At 38.5% G+C, this 24,120-nt stretch overlaps 1 protein-coding gene across 1 annotated transcript in view; it reads left to right on the top strand.

The window, feature by feature from the left end:
* The window catches only part of LOC134797591 (uncharacterized), a 178,251-nt gene extending 154,306 nt beyond the window's left edge, over positions 1-23,945 (top strand). The window contains exons 4-11 of the mRNA XM_063769880.1: positions 17,900-18,064; positions 18,369-18,727; positions 18,812-18,908; positions 18,997-19,227; positions 19,480-19,601; positions 20,216-20,420; positions 20,717-20,867; positions 21,103-23,945. Of these exons, the coding sequence (XP_063625950.1) occupies positions 17,900-18,064; positions 18,369-18,727; positions 18,812-18,908; positions 18,997-19,227; positions 19,480-19,601; positions 20,216-20,420; positions 20,717-20,867; positions 21,103-23,207 (3,435 nt within the window). The 3' untranslated portion in view covers positions 23,208-23,945. The remainder of the gene's footprint in view (positions 1-17,899; positions 18,065-18,368; positions 18,728-18,811; positions 18,909-18,996; positions 19,228-19,479; positions 19,602-20,215; positions 20,421-20,716; positions 20,868-21,102) is intronic.
* The last annotated feature ends 175 nt before the right edge of the window (positions 23,946-24,120 follow it).

Below are 24,120 nucleotides of genomic sequence, written 5' to 3'. Positions count from 1 at the left end.
GCTTTCGGGCCCACGTGAAATAACCTTATTAATAATGTGAATTCTTCAATGAATAACTTCTATTGTCGCCTCTCAATGGTTTATTTATTATGTACAATAGTTTTGCCTGAAAATTTAATAACGTTTGTTTAATTTTGAAAATCCCAAAGTTTTCAATAAGCGAAACTTTTTGGCGTGGCGTATAAGAGCGCTGTCATTGACCACTGCTTACTCCCTAATTGTCGACACCCGTATCATCTCCCATCTCATTTCCGTAATATTGTCTCTGGTCATTGACATACATTAATAGTCGGTATTAATTGATTACGAGTACATGAAAATATATGTTACCCTGACCCACCCAATGCCGTCTCTGACGGCCGGATGACTAGACGTGCACGGTGCATGCATAATCAAATTAACCCGTTGTCGGATAACAAACACCTACATAAACTTATAAACTATCTGAATACTAACCTTGTTTCATCTTCAACCTGTTTTACCCACGGCTAGAATCAACAAGTCACAATCCGTTTATTTTGCCCTGTGAAAGACATGAATTTAGCCACAGCCATGACAATTTAAATAAATAAAATTAAACTCAAGTTTTATTAATACAGTATAACAAGTACAGGTATTAGCCTAAGCCTATCTGTTTGAATGTACGCATCCATTTTATAAACCACACAAATCTATCAATAACATTTCTTCTACACGAGAGTTTGCACACTTCTACTTTTTCTAGGCTATTACTAACCTAGCTTATCAAGATCTAAACACTACCTGGGAGACTGCCAATGATCTTATCGTTCTAAGTATGTCTACTACATTATTAATGTTGTGGACTACAAGCAATATGATCTTAAATTTCTTCATTGCAGTGATCCTTATTTGCTAAACCATGAACAATTACGTAAAGCCACCATTGCAATAGTTTCATAATCTTAAATATGATTTTGCCAAGAAAAGAAATATTTTATTGTTTGCCAAGATTGTAGATGCCTATCGAGTTGCGTTTGTTAAGAATTAATGAAAGAAACACCAAGGGTCTCACAAGAGTCACAAGACGATTGTAGTATAAGTAGGTGATACAAGTACAAAGTACAATGGTTATCGGTGATACATTGCCCATAATATTAAGGTATTAAAGGTATAATCCTGTAGGTACGAGTACGTCTTTTATAGTCATTTATTTTCCACTTGTTACTTTATAGTAGTTAAGTACCTACTCATCATAAATTTGAATTAAACAGTACCGCATTCCAATGTTCAAGAACACAATAGATATTTAGTAATAATAATTTCGTCAGCTAGATACCTACATATTCGCCTTTTGTGTATTCATGAGCTAATTAAGCTATACAAAGTTATTCTATCGTCATAACCATCGGTCAATGGCGATATCCCCTTCTAAAGTAGCGTGCTACAGTGCGTACGGTCGTGACTGAACTCCTGAAATGGGCATATCGATGTCAGTTTGTGTGGCCGACAGAGTGCTCGTCCTGTTCATCGTAGTAAAGCCTTGTTGCTAAAGTAATAGGATACAATTTCTCACGTGTCTTGACCCTGACGGTGATGTGTACGAGTGTAAACAATCGATGGTAGTTGCGCCGGCGACGACCCACCGCGCATGGCTAATGCACGCGCACCATACGGCATAGCGATGAGGGATGTTATTGCTGTACTAAAGCTTACCGGCTAGAAAGCTATGAAAAGTTGGTTCCTGTGATTGGTTTATTACATCGTTATAATTTGTTTATAACGTCAAAGTTATTGTTATAATTTATAAGTTATGACTTATGATATATTGTTTTTATTTTCGTTTTAGCCTGTTAATCTCTCAGTTGAAACAACAATATTTACGACCCTTACGTCTCTTTATTATTAAATTTTACGGTGTTTCTGTTTATTTACAGTGGGTTATACTTCAAAATACGGCACCCTAAACGGAATCTTTTGAAAATAATAGGTAGGTATAATATGTAAGGATTACAAATCTACTAAGGATGCCGCTGAAATAATGTTGTGTTTTCCCCATAATCCAAGAAGCTTTTAATGTTTTCAAAAAGGTTATATCACGTTTTTCTTTAAAGCACCAAGCACAATTGTTCCCGAATGACGTCAATTATGTAAAATTAGAAATCCACTTAAACCCAAAGCACAGGTAATTGGTCCATACAATAAAAGATATTTTGTTTAACTATCTCGGTCCTTCACGAACAAAGAAGAGTGGCGAGAAGAGATTATCATGCTCGTTAAAGTGAGGGCGAATTACTTTGTGAAACAAAGCGCGCGTTGAGGACTGTGGGACGATGAACGGTATACCTTTGCATAAACAAAAGCTAACAATAGAGATCAACAATCGTCGAAAGCAGTAGGTATTGCAATGGCACGCCCCGCCCATTGTGATCCTATCAGAAAACTCTTCCTCTCATGAAAGTAGCACCATGGCATTGATTAAAATCTTGTGCTTCATATCAGAAATCAATCTTCGTTTAAACAAACAAAAGGATCTCTGGAATCATACATCATATCGAGGTTAATAGAACGTGCTGCATATCCTCAAATGAACGGGCTGTTATTAATGACTATCATTATATTAAATATCATGACGAGGCTAATATCACTCAAGATTGTCCGCAATTTATCTGTAACAGTAGTATTTTCTTGGTAGGTAAATATTATTATGAGTGCGTTGCGATGTTGCGATGTAACAAAAGATCTAACTCTGAGCACGGGGTATCGCGTGCGGTGGCCGCCGGAGTGCCAGTCACGCACAATATGTCTTCTACGTTGAAGCTATTCATGTAATGGACGTGGAATAGAAAATTGGATAATGTCGTAAATAGCTCGAAACCATTTTAGACCGTATCAGACCGACCTATTTCTAAACTCCTGATCACACCTATTACTGGAACCTACCTTTATCTAAGTAACTTGCTGCTAAACGTGAAAATTGGAAACTCTCTTGAAACTTCTCGTGCTAAAGTTTCTTAACCGTCGTGACGGCGGCGGTATTTCACAGGCGGTATTCCATTATGTTTTACAACTATTTAACCATTTTGAAACTTTAATACTAAGTGGCACTTGCTAAATTCTTGCTTTCCAGGGTGACTTAACAGCTTGAGACTTGTTTAAGAAAATGAAACCAATTTATATAAATTATATTTGTTCTTAAGTAGGAACGAACGAAAAAACTGAACGATAAACAACTTCCGACAACATCAACAGTATATCTTATAAAAAAAATCTAAAGTTCAAAATATAGATAATATATCCAAGAGAAGCAGTAAGTACAATGATCCCCGGACACTAGACTCAGCCTGTAACATGGGAATCTTAGAGAAATATCGAAATGCTGCGGCTCTTATTTTAACAGAATACTTATATTAGGTATTATTAAAGCTATCAGGATCAAAAGTGCCAGTTAATTGACCATTTGTAAATCTTTTCGCCATGAAATAAGGTCCTAGGTAGACCTTGTTTGGTTAGGTATGCTTAAAGTACAGGAAAACATGCAATATCTTAATATTATAAGAAAAAGAAGAGAGGTTCACTATCCATATTAATTTTCCTACATCGTATCACGTCACAAACGACACGTGTAAGAAGCGAGTTGCATTACCGTGACCTGAAAAGTTAAAATCATACGACAAATTGGTCAGCAATTTATACCATCCATGTTTCTATAACATTAGACTGAAGCATCGAAATACTATTATTGCAAATTTGCATTAAAAAGCAATTGACAATTCAGCACGTAGCGAGTACTTGACGGGTTTGGATATGACACATGTTTGAGTACAGTGAATAATGAACGTGAAGAGAATTTGAACCAGTAAGGCAGACAAAAACATCCGCAACCAATTTACCGGGGTTTAACTGTAACAAGCTTTTAAGGTTGAGTGATCATAATATCATAACTGTACCTAATGTACCTATTAATTCGTAACAAATTAGTTTTAAATAGATACCTATTCAGTAGATAACCTACATCTCCTCATTAAAAACCCTTAATCAATTCGATTTACTTACGTTTAAAGTTTATAGGGGTTTATTAACAGAACCCCATCAGAATGGAACAGACGCAAAAACCTTTAAAAGGCCAATAAAATTTTAACTGAAATGGTTTCGTAATTGGAGTCGGGAGGAGTTTTAAGAGTAAAACGTTATGTTCGCAGTGTTCCCCGCTGCCGGGTAATCGAATTAACGATAACAGACGGCCACTGATACAATTTAACTGCTTAAATTCAATAAGACATAGTCGGGGTCATTGAATCCAGGTTATTCTGTCAAAGTTACAACCACATTTCATTCTCGCTCATTATTATCGGGGTCAAACACCTACCTTAGGTACCTACAAGTGTTAAAATCAAGTTTTAAAACTTGTAATGGGTTTTTATCAATGTCCAAATGGACAACGTTGACAGTAATACGATAGCGAAACTAAAGATAAAAAGTCATATCAGGTTAATTAATTTACTAAAAGATTTTATCTGTTACCTAATAAGACGTTATTCAATCTAAGCAGTAAAGTTGCCAAGTAAGCACAGTATAGGTGAGTTTTAGAAGTGTGTCGCAACTCTGACGACGTTTCGAAACCGCGGTATTATAGTATAGACCAGTTCAAATCATCATGATCACCCGTGTTATGCAAATTAACGCGGTTGTTTAAATTGGCTAAGCAAGCCTTATTGGCTTCCTGATGGCTCCATTTATAATAACAAACTAATAATTCTTGAACCTCTCCAGCTCTCCATCTTTTATTTTCTTCGTAGTAATTCTGTTCAGTCCAACAGTTCTTATTGAATTATTGGCATTTTATGATTTATCTACACAGCTATTATAACTGACCACCCCTTGCAAACAAATGTCTATGCAGTTGGGGGAGTTATCTCTGAAGCAGACTGTAGTATGTTTAGTTTAGTTTAGTTTATTTATTTCATAATGATAAATTACAGTATAAATTATTCATACGCTAATTAATCTATATGAATTTACATTATGATCGTCAATAATATCGCATGCAAACATAATTATACAATGTCAACAATGATAATCAAATTACAAATTTATAATTTAAAAATTGAGAACTATCGTCAAATTGAAAAAATGATTGAAAAAATATGTACAGCTCATATCAAAATAGGCGCATTATATGTTACGCCAGTGATTTTAGAGCGTGTAATTTTATTTTAAAATATATCAAGTGACCCGTAAAATTCTGTTGAGTGGTTGGACAACGCGGTGTAGTAATCTATGTAGATCTAGAGGAACAAATGTAGTCGGTCGTGGCGCGAGGTCTCGTGTTATGAACGCTATCTGCGATTGACCGGTGGATACTGTGACATACTCCACTTCACGCCGCTGGCAGATTTGCTTCATATAATGTACATATAAGTAATATATCTTAGTCTCTCACTGAGTGCTGAAGCCCTACCCACCCGACAGCCGTTCCACTAAACTCAACCGTTTACTTTATTATATTCCCCTCCCAATTGGTATTGCATTGATATGTTACACAAATGATTTATATGCCTTTTGTCATTCGCAAAGAACGATGACCTACTATTACCCACAGATTGTCTTTCATATTGTTTTCAACTGGCAGCTAGACGAGTTTTTGTTTGGCTGGTTTATTTTCATAGGATGACCATTTGTTTGATATTTGTGAAAGATATTTGCTACTGCAATACTTTGTGCTGTCACACATAAATAATTGAGTCATTGTTGGTAAAAAAACGAAGACCTACTTTTACTCTTTGGTTTATGTATAATATCGCAGGGTGTTAGCGACCTATATCAAATATATAATATATAATAATGCATTGTTCTGAGAATGGCGCCCTTCGTAGTTTTATGTGCCTCTTAGTCCTCATACACATATATGTATACTAGATAGGTAAAAGTTAATTTTTGGTTCAGTTTTCATGATGATCATCTGGTGCGTCTCTTAATATAATTCCTCGAGTCGGTTCTTGGTCATGTTAGTCATGTAGGATCCAGAAATTACCTAATCCTATCGTATTTTTCTTAAACTAAATTCAAGAACAATTACGAGTAAACACTTAAATATGTGTCCATGTCCAGTCCATCGCCTTATAATGAGCAGCTACATACGTTCCAAATTATTATTTTTAGTGTAATGATTGTGATGCACAAAGTGAGGCTTCGTTATTTTAAGATTAAACTCGCTTAAAAATCCTGTTTCCCTTTCCATATATGACAACTGCATTTTAACAATATTAGCAGACGAGTTTCAAATATGAAGGACACTGTAACCAGTCAGACAGTAAAAAAACTTCCAATTATGGAATACCTAGATACAAAATTAGCCGACGCAGGAGGCCTATGCAGCCGGCTAGATGTGTCACGTGGTACCGGTTGCGCGGGCGCTCGGCGCAGCGCGCGCTTTGCCGGCTTTGCCCGGTGCAGTTTGTACGGAGTTGTGCGGTCGGACGCACGTCCGTGACGGTGTAAACGTAAACAAGGGTGGACGTGACCCGCCCTAGTGATGTTCTCGTGTTAGTGACATTTCTACTGCTGCTACATACGCTAAGGACTTATGATGCATGTAAGTGGCTTAATCAAGTTTAGTTATTAACTTTTATTTTGGTGTCCTAACTAATCAAATAGGTAATTGATTAATTACAATATAAAATATCAATTTAATTCTTTTGATAATGACGAGCATGCAATTAGAATTCAATCAAAGCTTCAAAGACAAGGTCGCCTACAGTCTACAGTTGACTTACTTATATGTAATTATTAAATGAGTAGTTATTTTCGATTGAATAATGTCGAAATTGATTTACGTCCTGTCATTGTAAGAGTTAAGTAACACAATTATCTATTCATTTTGGATCCAATACAAGGTTAACTTAATGTTTTTTTATCTTAAGAGCCAACGGGAGTGGACATTTCTCCATACAAACGTACTCCTCGTTTTCCTCCGTGGTTTTTGAAGCTAGAGCAATGATTTTTTCAACACAGATTAATATTGTCAATATCTGTGTCGGACCGTTTTGCTTTTTTTATATTTTTGTTTTTTAAGGCGCTAGAGTCCTTCAAAAATGGCCAAAATGGCCTAATTGACTATGCCGCAATGAGAGGCGTGGCATTCAAAACTGATATCAATTAGCCAAAAAAGCAAAACGGTCCGACACAGATAATTTCATAATCATTTAGATTTCCAAATTTGGTTACGATTGGTTAAGTTTTGGAGGAGGAAACAGAGGAGTACGAAACCTCGATTTTTGAGATTTTTACGCAGGATTTTTCGCCTTGTCCTTATCGCACTACTTTTAGGTGCCGCTTCCGTTAGCGAGACGGGTATATTTACCTAAAATATTTAAAACTCAGCTCCTGTTTCGTCTTAAACTACCTACCTATCATATAGAATTATACCACGATTATACTCAACAGGTACAAGTTGATAACATGTAGCATATTTTAACAATACATTTGAGGGTAGCTTCCTATTTAGGTACTTAATACACCGACTAGTTCAACCTCATTTATTATAAGTATAAAGTGTTATACCGACGTATAAATTATGATACCTATGGATGTTTGTTTTTCAATATCTCATCCCACAATAATACATAATTACACGATTTCGGGGTTGGCCCCATAGTAAAAGTTGCTCAGTGTAATCCCAAAACCTCCCTGGCAACGGGAGTGCACTTATTTTTTGGCCATCCTGTATAATGAATGACGTCTAGTTTTTATTAGATTTCTTTAAGTATATTGCTGTTCATTATTCTCAAACACATTTTATTGGGTATAGCTTTTTCCAATTGTCTCGGATTTCATTCATCTTTCCAACAGCAATTCATACAAACTATGAAGTTGTGATAATCTCCTGACTTTCATTTAAACGCCTTAAAAAGACAAACGGTCTTTACCTGGACCGGACCTCATAAAAATACTACGTAATTTCTTAATGAATAGGCTTACCATCAAGCCGAGGTAAATTGGCCTGTTCGAGTACTACGGCTTGTTTGAGCCTTACCGCATCTTATTTACATAAGTTATTAGGCAGACCCCGATTCCGAGGCAGGTGAGTCGTGCATTAGCGGCTCGCATCATCTAACTCCTTTTATGAAATTGCATTATAACCTACTGCTCATAGTTGTTTATTGATAAAGCATGTCATGTTTTCTTGAATCAGAAACAAAAACAACTTGGGTTTCCCTGTAGTAACTGTAAAAAAAGGGTACGGAACTTATTGTAAGTGCCGCCCCGTTGAAAGCGCTGTTGAATTATTGAGGCATTCATAAAAGTCCATGTTCCAACCCAGTCGGTTGTGAGGCGAGATCTGACAACTATCAGCTGCACTGACTCCAATTTAAAGCCTAAATACCACACAATGAACATTTATTTGCGGTTGGCCTTAATACCCCCAGATTATGTGGGTACTGACGAATTTATCCATACAAATGTAGGACAGAATTTTGTGCATGAAATGAGTACCTAAGCCGCTCATGCTTATTAAGGGCCCGCCCAACTAATATCTATCAATCAGTACCTAGAGGGCATGAATTATTCATTGTTATTGTGCTTCTCATTATAACTTCTAATTTGGAATCGAAAGCGTTTCTAATCCTGCTCTCGTAAAAGTCGAAGGAAGTTATGTTAATGCAACATTAAAGGCGACCCGATAGCTATTATTAAACTGAAAAATAGTCAAATCAGATAGTTAATGCGCCACTACTGTCAAGTTTGTTTATTTCCAACTAATAAGGGGCTATTACCCTGATTTATTTGCAGAAGTATGGTTCAGCTTTAAAATTCCACACAATATATTACGGTCATTAGTTTGAAACTAAAAACATAAAATTATCTGCGTCTTGGAACGGCACTGACATCAAAAAATGGGCTGACGCTGACATTATGGCGTACGTCTCAAAATTTTCGTTTCAAAACACGTGTTAATTTATTTAATCGCTTCTTTTGAAAATGATGAGACTAATGAAACACGAGGCGGTTGTAAAGATGCCTCTCCAGAACGTGTCATTAGCAAGTACGAACAAAAAGCGAGCACCGCGCGCCCGCGCAGCACTGCCATCGGCTCCGCACGCTCCACTTATTAAAGAAACGATAATTAACTTCGATACAGCATGTGTCATCTTTAAAGGACGACTGGATCTCCTAAATATGGCGATCGCATCGGGACTTCATCTGTCACAAGTAGCGCACCATTCCTACCATTACTGTCATTATTGTGCTTCAAGGTTATTTTGTATCAAAATGCTACCCAATTCGATTGCAATGTAGAATCGAAAACTTGTTCTATTTAAAATTCAAGTACCGTAGGTATTAGGCATTAAATTTCAAATATCATACGCCATTGTAGAAATAATGAGCGTCGGTATACATACTCGAGACATGTATGACTGTATGTACAAAAGTGCGTTGCATCATGCATGGTAATAAGAAGACATTACAAAATTACCCACCATTGTTCTGTGTTCGCGGAACAGTGTTTCTTGGCGCGCCTGAGCCGATCGAGGGTCTAATAGGACTCAGATCATTGTGCATCTCCGCCGGTTCCCATCACACATCACGCAAAATCTCAGAACATGGCGTAGGAAGTGTTTAGCACTCTGCGAAATTCTATGAAACAATGTTCGACGTATTGGAGCGTTCCACTAATATGATTTTGCTCAAGACACCCATAGTCACGTAACTGTGAATACGACAGTCGTTGCTTTATATCTTACGTGATGACTTACAAAATGAGCGTGGAAAAGATGAAATGCCAACATTATGGTCTCACAAAACTAAGAATTCTATTGACAAACATGAATGTTCGCGAAACGTTGAATTGTATGACATTGGAAGGATGTTAAATGGTAGCAGTTCGTGTCCGAACAGCAGGTTGAGTGACCTCCTGACGTAAGCGCACGTAATGGCGCAGTCATTAGTCGACGTCCTGCGGTGACAAAACGATTCTTCCTCCCAAATTGTTTTGTAATGAGCAAAGGACACCAGAATGTCAGGCGAAATACAAAGAGCAACAAAAAGCTTACACTGATGACAAAGTCCAATACGTGAGGGATCCAAGTGATCGAATTGTCGAGTGCAGATTTTTAATGTTGGCGTTGGATTGCAAAGTGGTCATCACCTAAAGGTCCTAAAGAATAATAGACGCATGGTTAATGGCCTTGTCCATTGGCACCTCCCGCGAAAAAAGTGCCGCTAGTTTTCGCACTTGTTTCATTGTTGTTATCCTGCTGGGGAAGAGACGTGCCTATCTGAAAGGTGCGTGGACTGATATTCGGGGAGGCTGGCACGTCCGAAGCCCGTGCGGCCCTACCTGACCATGGTCAGGAAGCCTGCTGTGAACTTACCTTTTATCGAGTCGACTAAAAATGAGTTACATTTCAATGATAACATTGATAACATACGCAGAAAACTTAACGTTTTATATGGTAAGCTCACGTACAGCACTTTTTTCTATCTTATTTCTTTCTCATAACTCTAACGAACATACATATTAATACTCGTAGCATACATTAGTATAATTTGGGACCTCCGCTGTAGGGATGCGGGCTAATTCGTAGCTGTTCACGGTCCGTGCGCAGCTTTTGAACCGGGTATTCCGGGAAACGCGGCTTTGTGCGCGGGCGCGGGGCGCCCCGGGAGGAAGTAATAATACCCACTATTAATGTAGGTATTACTACACTTTGCAACAGCTCCAGGCGTGACTCGTGTTGCCGTTTACTTTCCGCCATTTTGCAGTAGGAAGTCATTTGCGGGTTGCGGGCCCTTTGGCAAAGAAGTCAGATGATGGCAAAAACGTTGACAGCAAACACGTCGTACTCGTACCAAATATTCCACAAAGTCTTATTTTAAAATACTTATATGAAAAACTTTATTAAAATCCTAATTTTTCTATTCTTATCTTATTCCTTATACGCACAGTTATATGTACATGGACGTCGTATACATTGTACGGAGGACAGTTAAAATGATTTTTCTATGCTATTCATATCATATATAGTCAATGAGTATCGATTGCAAAAAAAAAATCGTACAATGAAACTAAGTATTATTGACATCTTTAGACGACAAAGTTCTACCTACCTTATAAATAAATTTCAAAGTGTATTGAAAAAAATGTAAGTCCATTTAATCATCAAAAGATTTACTAATTCGAATGAGATAAGAGAATAAGAGATAATTAATTCGAATGAGAAACATCTTGACCGTTTTTGATTCATCGACACGTAACACTTAGCTGACATCGCCATTTATCAACGTGCCGACTAATCTGAATTTAGTTGTTACTGCATGATAAGATGCCTTATGCAATAATCTCTTATGTCTAACGAAAAGTAGGGCACCATCGACAAATTTGATGATCTGTCGGCATGCCATACTAGGCTACAAGCACAACACTGATTTCGTGGGCTTCACGATGAGCAGCTTCTTGTTTTTCCTGTGAATTTGGACTTTTTTATTCTATTTTAGAGCCGTTTTGTAAAAAAGGTATGTCTATTAGACCGGCCTTTGTTTGTAACCCACCATATTCTAAAAAAGGTCCATCTCGGTGGTCACACGCACATCTGGTACAACCCTTCCAAAGAGAAAAGTCAACACTACAGTATCTATACTAAACAATAAACAACGAAAACGATACTATATTTTTTATTGTTATATGGTTTGCTCGTTCTTTGTTTGCACTTAGTAATCAAGTAATAATTGAATACATAAATCATGTTTAAAACAGTGAGCTGCTGCTGTGTGTATAATTGAATTATCATTGCGCAAGGAGAAAGCAGGAAACTTGCAAGTAACCAGAAGTTCAATATTTTACAGCGATATTACAGTTTGTTGTTGTACAGTACATTATCTTCCTAAGGCTTTTGAAATTCAATTAATGAACGAAAAATATTTTCTCATTTGTGCAATTTATGTTTTCTGATCGCCTTCTAAATATGCCGTTTCATCAAAAAATAGACCACCAGCGAGTTCTAAGGAGCTCAGTGTGATAGTGTAAGATTATGCGCTTGACAATCTTTTAAATTGGATATTTGAAGCAAGTAAATCCGCTTGCCTGTTTCCCTAATCTATGTAGCTACTGTAATGCATCATAAGTTGACACAAAGCCGATCAAATATTTAATGGTTGTATCTTTTTATAACCAAAACCTTCCCTAAAAATAATTTTTAAGTAGCATTCGTTTGATAATTTATATACTTTTAATACGATTATCAAACGTGACAACAAGCCTTTTCCACTGTATACCGTGAACCGTAAAGTAGGTATGGTTTGAAAGGCCAAAAAACCTTCCAATGACCGAACGGTTCGAAAATATTTTGTAATTTTCTAGGCCATACATTTTTTAAATGTCTCTTGTACTCGTAATCAATCCAAGAATGGGTTACACAACCCGAATGTCAAATGTCCAGAATATGTCACACGACTGTACATTGACCGCCGGGGTGACCTGAGCTGTCTCCAACCAGCCTTAATTAGCACCTACACTTTAAAGGCTATGGTCACTGGCTGTTGAAAATTTGCTTTCGCGTCCAAGCTTTAAAAGCTGCGGGGGCACCACGACCTTTTCTGATGTTGTAACACTACTCGCATCAATAGTGTTGATAAGCGCACCTATGAAATAACTGTGAGCGTCAGTTATCCAGTGGGTCTCAACCTCGATGACCTCAGGACAGATTAGAAGTGGTTGCGTGATGGAATGGAGGCGGAGGACCGAGCCCGGGACGCCACCCGCGCCCGCGTTACGTGTCCCGGCCTAAAGGCACCACTTTCTCCCTTGGACTTATTTCAAATCGTCTCCAACATGATTGAAGCACTCTATTGTTAACACGATCGTTACGTAACCCGATTTGGAGTGCCGTCACTCAAACGAACATTTCCTAAGGAGATGGTTTTGTTAATGTGTAATGATGCGTATTCTTCGTGCTTGCCATTTAATTGTTAAGCAATAGATATGTCCCTTTAACCTATGTACCAATAAAATGCGTGTTAAATTATGAGCTTGACAGTAAGTATATTATTGCGAGAATGTCTTGCAACTCTATTTAGTAAACATTATCAAATCACAGTTCAATAAACTTCATCAGAGTTTACTTGTTGGTATTTGTCGATGGAACGCGATAGCAATTCTCATGATAATGACTTTCTACAATCATCACGATGTTATCTTAAGTACGAATACCTACAAGTTTAATTTCTTGCTTGTTTATCTTTAAAACAAAACTATCACACATTAAATAAGGCCAACGCTCTGATTTGATCGCTCATAGGTACTTGGAATGACCGACAATCGAGAACAAGGCGAGAACCCGAGATGCATCTTATTTCATTATCCAGTTAACATTACTTCGAGCCGCCCTGTTGGAAATTGGATGTGTAGAAAGCATCGTTAGGTTAAGTACTTACTTATCCCTCTACATGCCCATATGTGTTGTATCGCATCATACTCGACTAAAGACGAGCGTTGAGATATTGAAACTTTATAGCCCATCAACATCATCCTCCATAGTATCTGTCAACAACTCGCTTTAACAACCCATTTCAAGCTCCATCGCTTACTCAAATTTATTTTATTTTTAAAAGGCAATTTTGAGAGCGCTATATGGGACGAGCAATTTTTTATGCGTTCCATTTATACGGAATTTTAATATAATATTGCTGCTGGCAGCTCATTTGAGAGATTGTTAAATTTTGTGAGGTCATTTTTTCATTCTTACGTTTGAAATATGGAAGAGAAGAGGCAGCGTATCGAAGTAAGAAGGCCGATGACCGCGATCTCCTGCGTGGTTCGGCCCAGAATGCATTATTCCGAATCACCGTGGTCCTACATCATTCCCAATCGGAAATTCCACGCTTGATGTCTTCTTTGGCAGCTTTCTTTTTGATTTATGATATGATTCATCCGCATTTACTACATGGTAACCCTTGTTTCAACTTTTGACACGGTCGTTCTTGCTGAACTATATACAAGTACTACTGAGCACTTCGCACAATGGAGTACGGTATTCTCTAACCCTGTAGTCGATAACTAAACAAATTAACCAAAGTTAGTACCTAAATGAATAAGCGCTTTGTACCACAACGCTTGGTTTCATACTACATTCACTGTTCTCATATCCATAAGAAAATAGGTTATTGAAACGAAATCATACACGTTACTTTTTATATTTCATTGAACTCGGAGAAGAATGTTCCATAAATAAGTATGTATTGCAAGATTAATATATTCAAATCGCAAATCTTTTTCACCGTTATAAAATGCAGCTTTCTTTGACCTTTGGAGACTTAAACAAAAATCATCCTTTAATAAGATTAATATTATTCAAAAGTGAAATGTATCTCTATCACTGAGCAATATCAACGAGGTTTGTTTTCACTGAAGATGACTCTGCATTTCATTTGGTACAGTATTTGGTATCACTTTTCAACAATGAGAGGAGGCAAAGTGTGTCGTCGACATCACGCTGAGCCACGACCTTTATGCCAGATCAAAATGCTGATAGGAAATTTAAAATAACACATTAATGTTGATTATTTTTTATACCGTTAGCATGAGAAATTGTTCCGATTTTTGTACAGATTAAAGATTTGCGGCGTCCAGCATTGTCCAGGTACTTATTGGACCTTTTCGGATTAAAGCTTGCTCTATTTAACGCGTTCTGCGAATTTTTGTAAGTTCTCTTCATCACATTATTATGTACCGTTAATAATCGCAAGGCAATTTTACTTGAATGCCAGTGTCAGATAATATTTATTAACGGCGCCTTGAAAGTTTATTGTAAGTGAAATGCATTCGTTTCTTAATTATCCAGCCCGCGCTTTATGGCCGTATTGATTATGATTCAGACGTATGCATTATTTAGTCCTTTGATTTAGTACTCCCGAGTATTTTTCTGTTGCCTTTCGTCGACCATACATTAAACATAATTACGGAGTCATATCTCCACGGAATCTTATATCATTAGTCGCATTTATTGACATTTTTCCTCACTCCAAAAACATAGCAGATAAATAATGTGTTGACTCCTTATTTTATCGTTAAAAACTAAATTGAAATTCGAAACTTACCTGCTGTAGATTTTTTTTTATATAACCGTACTTATAAGCAGAACCCCTTTAGAATCGATCTGTTAGTGTGATAAGTAAATTTTATAATCCTCGCTAAGAATGCACAAAAAATGCGCATCTAATTGCAAACAACATTACCACTTTATGCATGTGTCGTAGCAATTTTATATACTTTTATTTTTTAATGCAGCCATGTTTACACGCAAATAGCACAAAATCATTAAGGCCAATTCCTGTTATTGCAGGCAGATATTGCGATAATTTTGCACCTCTGTAACTATGCAAATTGATTGGTATCGCAACATGTGCTTAATCTACATACTCATTAGGCTAACTAATCAATGGAGCATGCAGCATTATGTCGCTATTATTCTTAACGTTGTATTTTTGCATGGGAACTAGTCAAGAATCAGCCTGATGCTTTAGTTAACCCGTGGAGCGCCCAGCACCCATAACAGTATGGAGTTAGTATCACACGTGTGATACTAGGGCGCTCCACGGGTTAAGCTCCTCATACTAAACGGTTAGCTAGTATTATACGATACGATATAGATAACGTGTCGGTTTGCGTAAACGTATCATTACGTTAGTATCAAGTCTTGCACTCGGGCAATTATATTAGTAACGCGCGTAAGCAATATTCCGCTTTAATTTGCAATACACTGCGCCTAATCAGCTTGTCCGAGATCTCCCATTCGAGTTTTTATACCGAGGATATATCATAACAAATTTATGGAAAATAATCGGCTAATAACAGTAGTCTATGGTCATCATTTATCTTTAGTAACTATTAAATTATTTCTACAAAAGAAGGAGGACACTGACTTACCGTAACCAGCCTTAACAAGTATTAATATTAACTAGCGTATTTACTTAAATTTAATGGCAAACACAAATACGAAGGCGTGCCCACTAACAGGAAACGTAGTGGAAGATAAAGATAATTTTGTAAAAAGCGTAGACGGCGTAAAAAGCACGAGCATCGCACGCGCGCCGCGTTATCTAAGTTTTAGGACAGTTCACTTCTTATCTCAAAACTTCTATACGACCCCACTTACTCTAAAATAAACATTTGAGTTAGAAAGTGCAGTTCCGTGTAACATGTCCACGGATAACGTTTACTCGTACTTGGCCGATGGTAATGCTCCGATTTCGTAGTACTTACACAGAAATAAGGTGAAATGTGTGCTTCACACACAAGATGATTGGAGAGCAAACATATCATACTGACTCTAAGCGCCTACTTAGCCTGCGGCCCAATTTTATATTGCGTCGGGAATTTTAGAAATTATTTTCTTGAATGTTGGTCACTTATTTTACTCAACTCGAACTGCAATATTTCGCAATATTGGTTTTACTTAAATTACCCCGTTATTGTTAATAATTTCAATTAAATATGTTTTCTAAGAAACCCTTCAATTAATTGGCGCAGTTTGTACCTATGGTTGTCGTTAAGTAGCGTAGGTACCCGAGTGTTCAGTGTCGTCATTACTCGTGTCGTGTGTAATCGCGATCGTGTAACGGTGCCGTGTCAGTTCATTGAAACGAAAAACTCCGTGAACTGACTGTTATAACCACCAGGCACATAATAACAGCCTCTCGCTGCACTTAACAGCACATAATAGATCGATACCGCTGACAGAGTAAGAATTGAATCACTAGACCTAATTTAATGACCTTAATACAACATGCCAGCCAAGCGACAGCACTGTAGAACTTATATTATATTTCTAAGCTGAATAACTGATTGTTAACGTTCATCCGTGCGTAGCGTAGTTCAATTTTATCAAGAGGATGTCTCATGTAATAAAATAGAGGTATTAAAAATATCACAATGATAAGCAAAGCTCGCTGCGACTTCTGAGAACATAATAGAGTCAGATAGCACGTAACTCGAAGTGTAATGTTGCCCGTGAGTCAAACGCATAATTTTACGATCCACTGAACACGACTCCATTCGAATCAAAGTCACCTGAGACCCTGCCTTAATGCAGCGTTGTGTTTGCCATTAGACACAGCACTTGCGAATAATCGCAGCTATTGCACCACTTTTGATTTTAAGTGTTATTGAATGGTCATCATGGTGTGATTCCTAAAATTATAATGGAGTTGAATAGGCGTTGTGCTTTGTTATTGAATAGCTAGATAGTAACAATGACTGCTAAGAGTCTCACGGTCCTTTGTCCTGTTATAATAAGGTAGCATTGTCGTGGACACGGTCGAGAGCCCTCCGTGAGTCGGGAAGTCACCCTCAGGACCTCGCTGCTCATACGATGCGATGAGAATTTAGATTACAATTGTTACGATTCAATAGGCAACATGGGTAATGAATGATAATGCTTGACGGATATGAGATTACACCATCATTTTCTTTTCTTTTTTTGTTCTTTTGACTCGTGGATACCAATCATCGTAGATAACTTACATGACTTTTTAATATGAACTGTCGGGAGGCGCATTTGTTTCGTAATGTTTTAAGTTTATACATGCTATTGTTTCTAACAGAAAGTTGACGAAACGCTGTTTGTTTTTAACTTGTACCTTATCATTTGTATGCCCTTAACCTGAATGTAACTACGACTAATCAGAAAGTTGCACATTTGGATAGTTAGAGCGGCTACGTACATATTAAGAACACATTTTTATTAAGATCCAATTCTGCTCATAAGAAAAAACGCTCCGAGTGGATTCGTCATCATTTGTTCGCGTCATGAAAACACGTATACCTCTACACAGAAACCAACAACGCGTCGTGAAGTATATTCTGCGATGAACTTACTTACACTATTATGACAATAAAAATGTTAATCAGTGGCAAAAAATTAAATGTGACTGCTTGTTTCAGATCGAGCGGTTGGCCCAGTACGAGCGATTGGCGGGCGGCGGTTGCGCGCGACGCCGCGCCGCGCGCCTCTCGGACTTGGAGCGCGTGCAGGACCTGTTCCCGCACGACTACCTCGCGCTGCACGACGCCGACGCACCCGCGGCGCTCGCCTCGCACCATGCGCAGGTAACCTCTATATCCATCTACAGAATTAAGACTCAGAATGCGCTTTTCCATCGTCGCGTCGCGACATGAACATTCATAATTATAAGTACTATTTTAAATATCATATACATATTATTAAACTTTCTCGCTACCTTTATACACATGAGTAAGCAATATTACTTAACCTAAAGCAAAAGCTCACTGTACATGCATTAACATTTGAAAAACAGTAATATAAATAATCATGTTATTCCTAAGTCTCCCTATAGCTTAATTAAAAGACCCACCTTGCAATCAATTACGAAAGGTAATTTATGATTTCCAGAAATCGAAAAGCCTTCGCAAGAGGCCAAGTTTGGACATCGGCGGAACAGTCAGCGCGAGCACCACCTCCCTTTCACCTCGCACCTTCATCATGGAGGCACCTGTCCAGCTGGGCCCCTTGGGAAACACGTCCCCACCGCTAGATCGTCATCTGTTCCTGTTCAGCGACTTGCTGATAGTCGGCAAGTCGCGAGGAAGCAACTGCTTTAAACTGAAGGAATGTGTCAGACTGGCCGAGATGTGGATATCGCTGCCAGACGGCGACGACACCGGCTTCCTGATTGGATGGCCGACACTCACTGGCGTCGCCAACTATCTTGCCACGTACCCCACGCAAGCTACTAGAGATACCTGGTACAGGTATGACCAGTAAATTTTTATTATTGATATCAATTTTGTTAATTGAAACAGGACCGAGTCTTACAGAGTTTTTGATTGTTACAGGAAAATTCAAAATGCTTTAACTGCTCAGCTGTCTACGGAACCAAAGTCAACTAACATCCAGATCTTTTACAAAGACTTAACATCTACAATTGAATTCGTAAGTATAAATTTATATAAATATTTGGAAGAGTGAGAGATATGTGGACATTTCGATAATAATTTATCATTTTATTATAAAATTCCAGTGCAAAACTGTATCCGTGGGTCCAGAGATGAGCGCTCGCTGTGTCGTCCGCCAAGCCTTACATGTATTGCAAAATGGCGGAACAGAGGGAGATGGAGATGCTGAAGCTGAAGGCGAGAATGAAGTAGATGGAAGATGGGGAGCAGCGAGTGAATTTGCGCTTTGCGTGCGAATTTCAAGAGATGCTCCACCAACTCCTTTGCAAGGCATTGAAAGACCACATGCCATACAGGTAGGAAATCTGATAAACAAATATTTTTTGTATGTATATCAAACACCGCGATGACATTGCTTATGTTAGTAAGAATTCTCTTTAAAACTTCTTGCAGTATCGAGATATTGTTTTATCAAAGTATTAGGCTCACTGATTATTTTTTGGTTGTCAACTTTGTCACTTCACAATAATCTAATTTAATATATTGGATTGCAATTCAATTCCAGATTCATTCTCATTATTAAATCATTGTTTATATTTTATTTTCAGATGTCTAGAATAAGGCAGACTTTATCAAATGAAGATGGTTTCGACTTGGAACATGTAAATGCCAAGAACAACCCGTGTGGTTTGGTGTTCGAGTTAAGAAAAAAGAATCAGGGATTAAAAAAGTGAGTATTTCTTGTTTTATAACTTATGCGTACAGCGCTTGTGATGTTTTTGTAGACAAAAGGCTTATGGAACGCTAATACACAGCAATTTATAAGATGCGAACTGTCGTAAAATCGAAGACGCCAGGCTGATGCGTCATAAGAGATACATCGCTTATGACTCATTTATGCAGACACAAAACCTTCTTTAGGTGGACAAACATGTTGTCCCTTCCTAACGCACGGCACATTCACTTTTTCGCTCTCTAGACTTAGACCATGCACAGAGCAGCCGAGTGCGCCCGAACAATAGGCTACTTTCCTCCTAGTCAAATCAGCTTCTTTTTTAGAACTGTCAAAACGATTTGCTAATATGGAATTATATGAAAACGAGTATGCAACGAGTGATGTCACGGTCAAGACACCTACTTTTTATTTTTCTATCCGATTTATGAAATAGTAATTGTGTTTCAAAACAACTGCTATCTATCATTATGTTCTAATAATAATCTGGTGCTTTATTTCGTGCACGGTGTGAAATCATTTATTTTAAGTAGAGGAAACTTCCCTATTGAGCAATATACCACTTGTTGTAACATGAACAACCTGTAACATAAAACAATGGTTTTCAATAGCGGCAGTATCACGCCGGGGCGAGGACTGCGCTTGTTGCGGCGCGGCGGGCGGCTGTTCGGCGTGCCCCTCACGCGGCTCTGCAACGGCACCCCGCCGCCGGCGCTCCTGCACGCGCTGAAGAGGCTGCGCGCGGTGGCGCCGCTTACACATGGAGTCTTCAGGCGGAGCGCTAACGCGAAGGCCTTGAGACTGCTCAGAGATAAGGTACTTTGCACTTTTAGTTGGAATTTTTACTTGAACATTTAAGAATTGAGTTCATCGTAGTACAGATTCAAAGTACGAGCTCTCTCGTTAAATCTCGTCTAGTATACTGCTACCTCCGCAATATCCTTGCTATCCTACGATTTTAATAATTTTTAAGTACCTCCTCTTTTTTGTTTAAGAGAGCTTATCTATATTGCATTCCCTTTTTGTTAACTTCTCTTCTCACATTGTATTACCTAATCTAACTTGTGATAAGTGCTTAGAGTACGTGACGTAAATTGTGTTTTTTTTTTCAGCTGGATACCCTTGGTCCTTGGGCGGATGGCTGCGCAGAACTAGACCGAGCTCCCGTACTACTACTGGCTGCTTTAGTGAAAGAATTCTTCCGTGCCCTGCCCCAACCGCTTCTATCTGCTGATCTGTACCCGTCCTGGTTACAACTACTCGGTGAGTCGATTTAAAAAAAAACAACATTATTATAATTTCGATGGATGTTTATATCGTATCCGAGACCTTGGCATTAAAATTACAACTAAGTAGTGCAATAATATAAATAATTATAATTCAAGGCGATCAAGAGTTCTATTACAAGACAACGCATTAAAACGCAAGATTTAAGGGCACTGAAGAATGTCACTTGATGTGAAAACAGCGCAATAACTTGGCATATTTATTGTTACAGGTTTGCCTCAGACGGAAAAAGTCAATGCCGTACGCTCGTTATTATTGAAGCTGCCGAAATCGCATTACAACATGTTGACTTACTTCGTGTGCCTGCTTCAAGCCATCGCCAAGAAGTCTAACATCAACCTCATGTGCCCCATGAACCTCGGCGTGTGCGTTGGCCCGAGCCTTTTGTGGCCCAACACCCCTTGTGACAAAGCTCCCAAAGCAGTGCCAATGGTCGTAGAACTTTTAATTGTGAAAGCTGAAGCTCTTTTCGGCCCACAAATATCTGGTCTTCTGGGAAGCGGCAGCCCGGAATCTTCAAATGCATTGCTTGACTCCGGCGCAGAAGAAAGCGATAGTCTTCATTCGGTTGGAATTTCACTTGACTCAATGGAACTATCTTCACCTCGCAAGGAAAAGTTATCCTTGAGCCGAGATTCCGGGCTGACACTGTCAGAAGATGATTCAAACAGCAACGGAGGAAATAGTCCAGCGCCACGCAATATACTGCACAGCCTATCGGCCCCAACGTGTAATCTGCAACAGGAGAACAAAATGGTATCACGATACTCTGCAGAAACCCACAATGTCAACGGGCTCCCGCAGATGTCGCACAGGCAAAACCTATATTCGAACAAATCAGAATTGTACAACACAGTCAATGAAGAGCTTTACACGACACCCTACATTGGCGAACGTTATGTTCACAACTCGATTAATATTGGAATCTCAAATAATATTGACGAAAGAAATTATGTTTCCAAAACTGCCGTCAAACGGTCGACGGCAGACATTTATAGTCAAAGTCCCGCGAAGTATATTACAGGTCTTGAACCACAGAAACCACCGAGGAGCAACGTTTCTAAGGCTGCTCGTACTTCAAAGGTTTATAGTATGTTCTCCGAAACCCAGGATTTAGATAAAACCATAACTAATAAGAATTTTAACAGAGCTAAGAGTTCCGATAATCTTTTAGAAGTCAAACAGGAACCAATGGATAAGAAGCGCGATCTGGTTTCTAGTCAAGAAAATATTTTATACAGCAATTTACACGACCTTGCCATGTTTACTGAGAGCATCCAGCGACAGAACCAGTATCAGGCGCATGCTGATATACTAGCTAATACTAATTATTCGCGAGTATACACTGGGTGGGAAAAGAAAAGTGCGAACTACAATAGCAAGCCAGAAAACATATACGGACAAATGACAAAGAAGCCCGGGGAACCCTCTCAGAATAACGATGGTAGTGTAACACCGGCAGCCACCATTTTTACAAGAAATGACTGGTCTCGTCAAGCAGCGAGGACGAAAAGTTTAGAAGTTAGTGAAGACGGGCAATCCAACAGCAGCTCTGAGAAAGTTCGTAACTACGACGTTATAAACAACGCGAACAACTGCCGCAAACGACGCTTCGATCCCGCCCATATGTGCAACAAAAGTTGTACGGCGTCTCCAGTAGCTGACAACAGAGCACGAGAAAAACTTATGAATCCTTTACAAAAAGTATATTCCTACGTGGATAACATCCACAACTCAGATGAAAGCAAAAAATCCAGACATCGCAACTATAACAACAACAAGTTGAATGCCTCAAAATCGCTAGCAAACATTATTTTGCACACCGATTCCAGCAGCAGCGACACGCTGTATCAGCCGCAGAACTCATTTAACAGTCGATCGACGGAGTCCCCCGCCAGCGAGAGCTCGTTCGAGAACTGCTACACGACCCAGTATATCGAGCCCCTTTACACTTCCGTTTACAACCGTAGGCGGGACATCTTCCACGAAGAGAAGTCGGCCAACATGTTTGCGTCAGACATCTACAAAGCTACACCGACGGCGGTCAATCCGGAGTACCATACGTCAGAGCAAGAACAAAATAATAACAAGAAGCCGCCGCACATGCCGCCGCCGGTGCCGCCGAGGAAGATGGTATATCAGAGAGTACTGAAGAAGTTCCCACCGGTTCACGTGAACAAAGACGACAAGGCATCGAGGTCCAAGTCCGTACCGCCGGTGTACAGGGACCCGCCAAATGGTGCTGACAAAACTGACCAAAACGTTTTAGCTTTGGACTGCTCCGAGTCTGACACCGAGTCGGAATCCTACGTTTAAACGCTGCTTGAAGCACAAGAAGGTACATATATATATATGAATGTTTGAATCGCACCAAGTTAAATCTTGGTGAGTTAACGAGATGCCATCAGAAATATTACAATGATGTAAAATGAATATTGTTATTCACGTAGAAATGTTGAAATAACTTACTTCTGGAAGTAAGAAAATGTACGGGAAATTAGCATTTCCCTAGATATATGTCTGATTGCGGATTAGTGAAAATCACAATAATCAAATTATTATACTTATTGGGCTACTTAACTGACATTGAAGGACGTTATTCAACAAGATATAATAATATATGTTATCTTTTATATAGAAATTTTTAATAGTTCATGTCGTTTTAGTATACATATAGCGATGTTATATTTTAGCAGTGTCTTGTGAATCCCGCCTGAAGTATCTTTTGTGACCATAACCCGAGTAGTTTTGGTGATGTATTTCCAAAGACGTAAGATTAGTTTGCAAAGCTAATAATTATAGTAAATCGATGTTTCTTGTGTGAATGTACCTCCCAATTTGTAGGGACTAATGGCGCGGGTTACAGTTTTATAGATTTTACCTGTCGTGTCTTCAAAAAATACGTAAACCTACGATTTTTATGTGTCATGTATATCGTAAGAGAAATATTAAATATATTTTATTGACTTAAAGGTAGGTAACCCTGTGTATATAATGTAAGTATGATTGTACCTATTATAATTTACTAAAACACATTAAACAATTTTAATGATATTGAATTCTGAATTACTTTCTTTTCCCCTCATTTGTTACCTATAACTTTGCCGTAACTTTGTTTGTCAAAAGTACAGCTGTCTAACTAGATTACACGATTTTTTCTTAGACTTATAAAATCACTCGCACGGGGGTCACTTGCGAAAGACAAGTGTATCGAAAAACGTTATTATAA

The sequence above is a fragment of the Cydia splendana genome, chromosome 15, assembly GCF_910591565.1.
Source record: "Cydia splendana chromosome 15, ilCydSple1.2, whole genome shotgun sequence".
In the NCBI taxonomy this organism is placed as follows: domain Eukaryota; kingdom Metazoa; phylum Arthropoda; class Insecta; order Lepidoptera; family Tortricidae; genus Cydia; species Cydia splendana.
The sequence above is the reverse complement of the archived record's forward strand: the minus strand, read 5'-3'. Positions and strand labels throughout refer to the sequence as shown.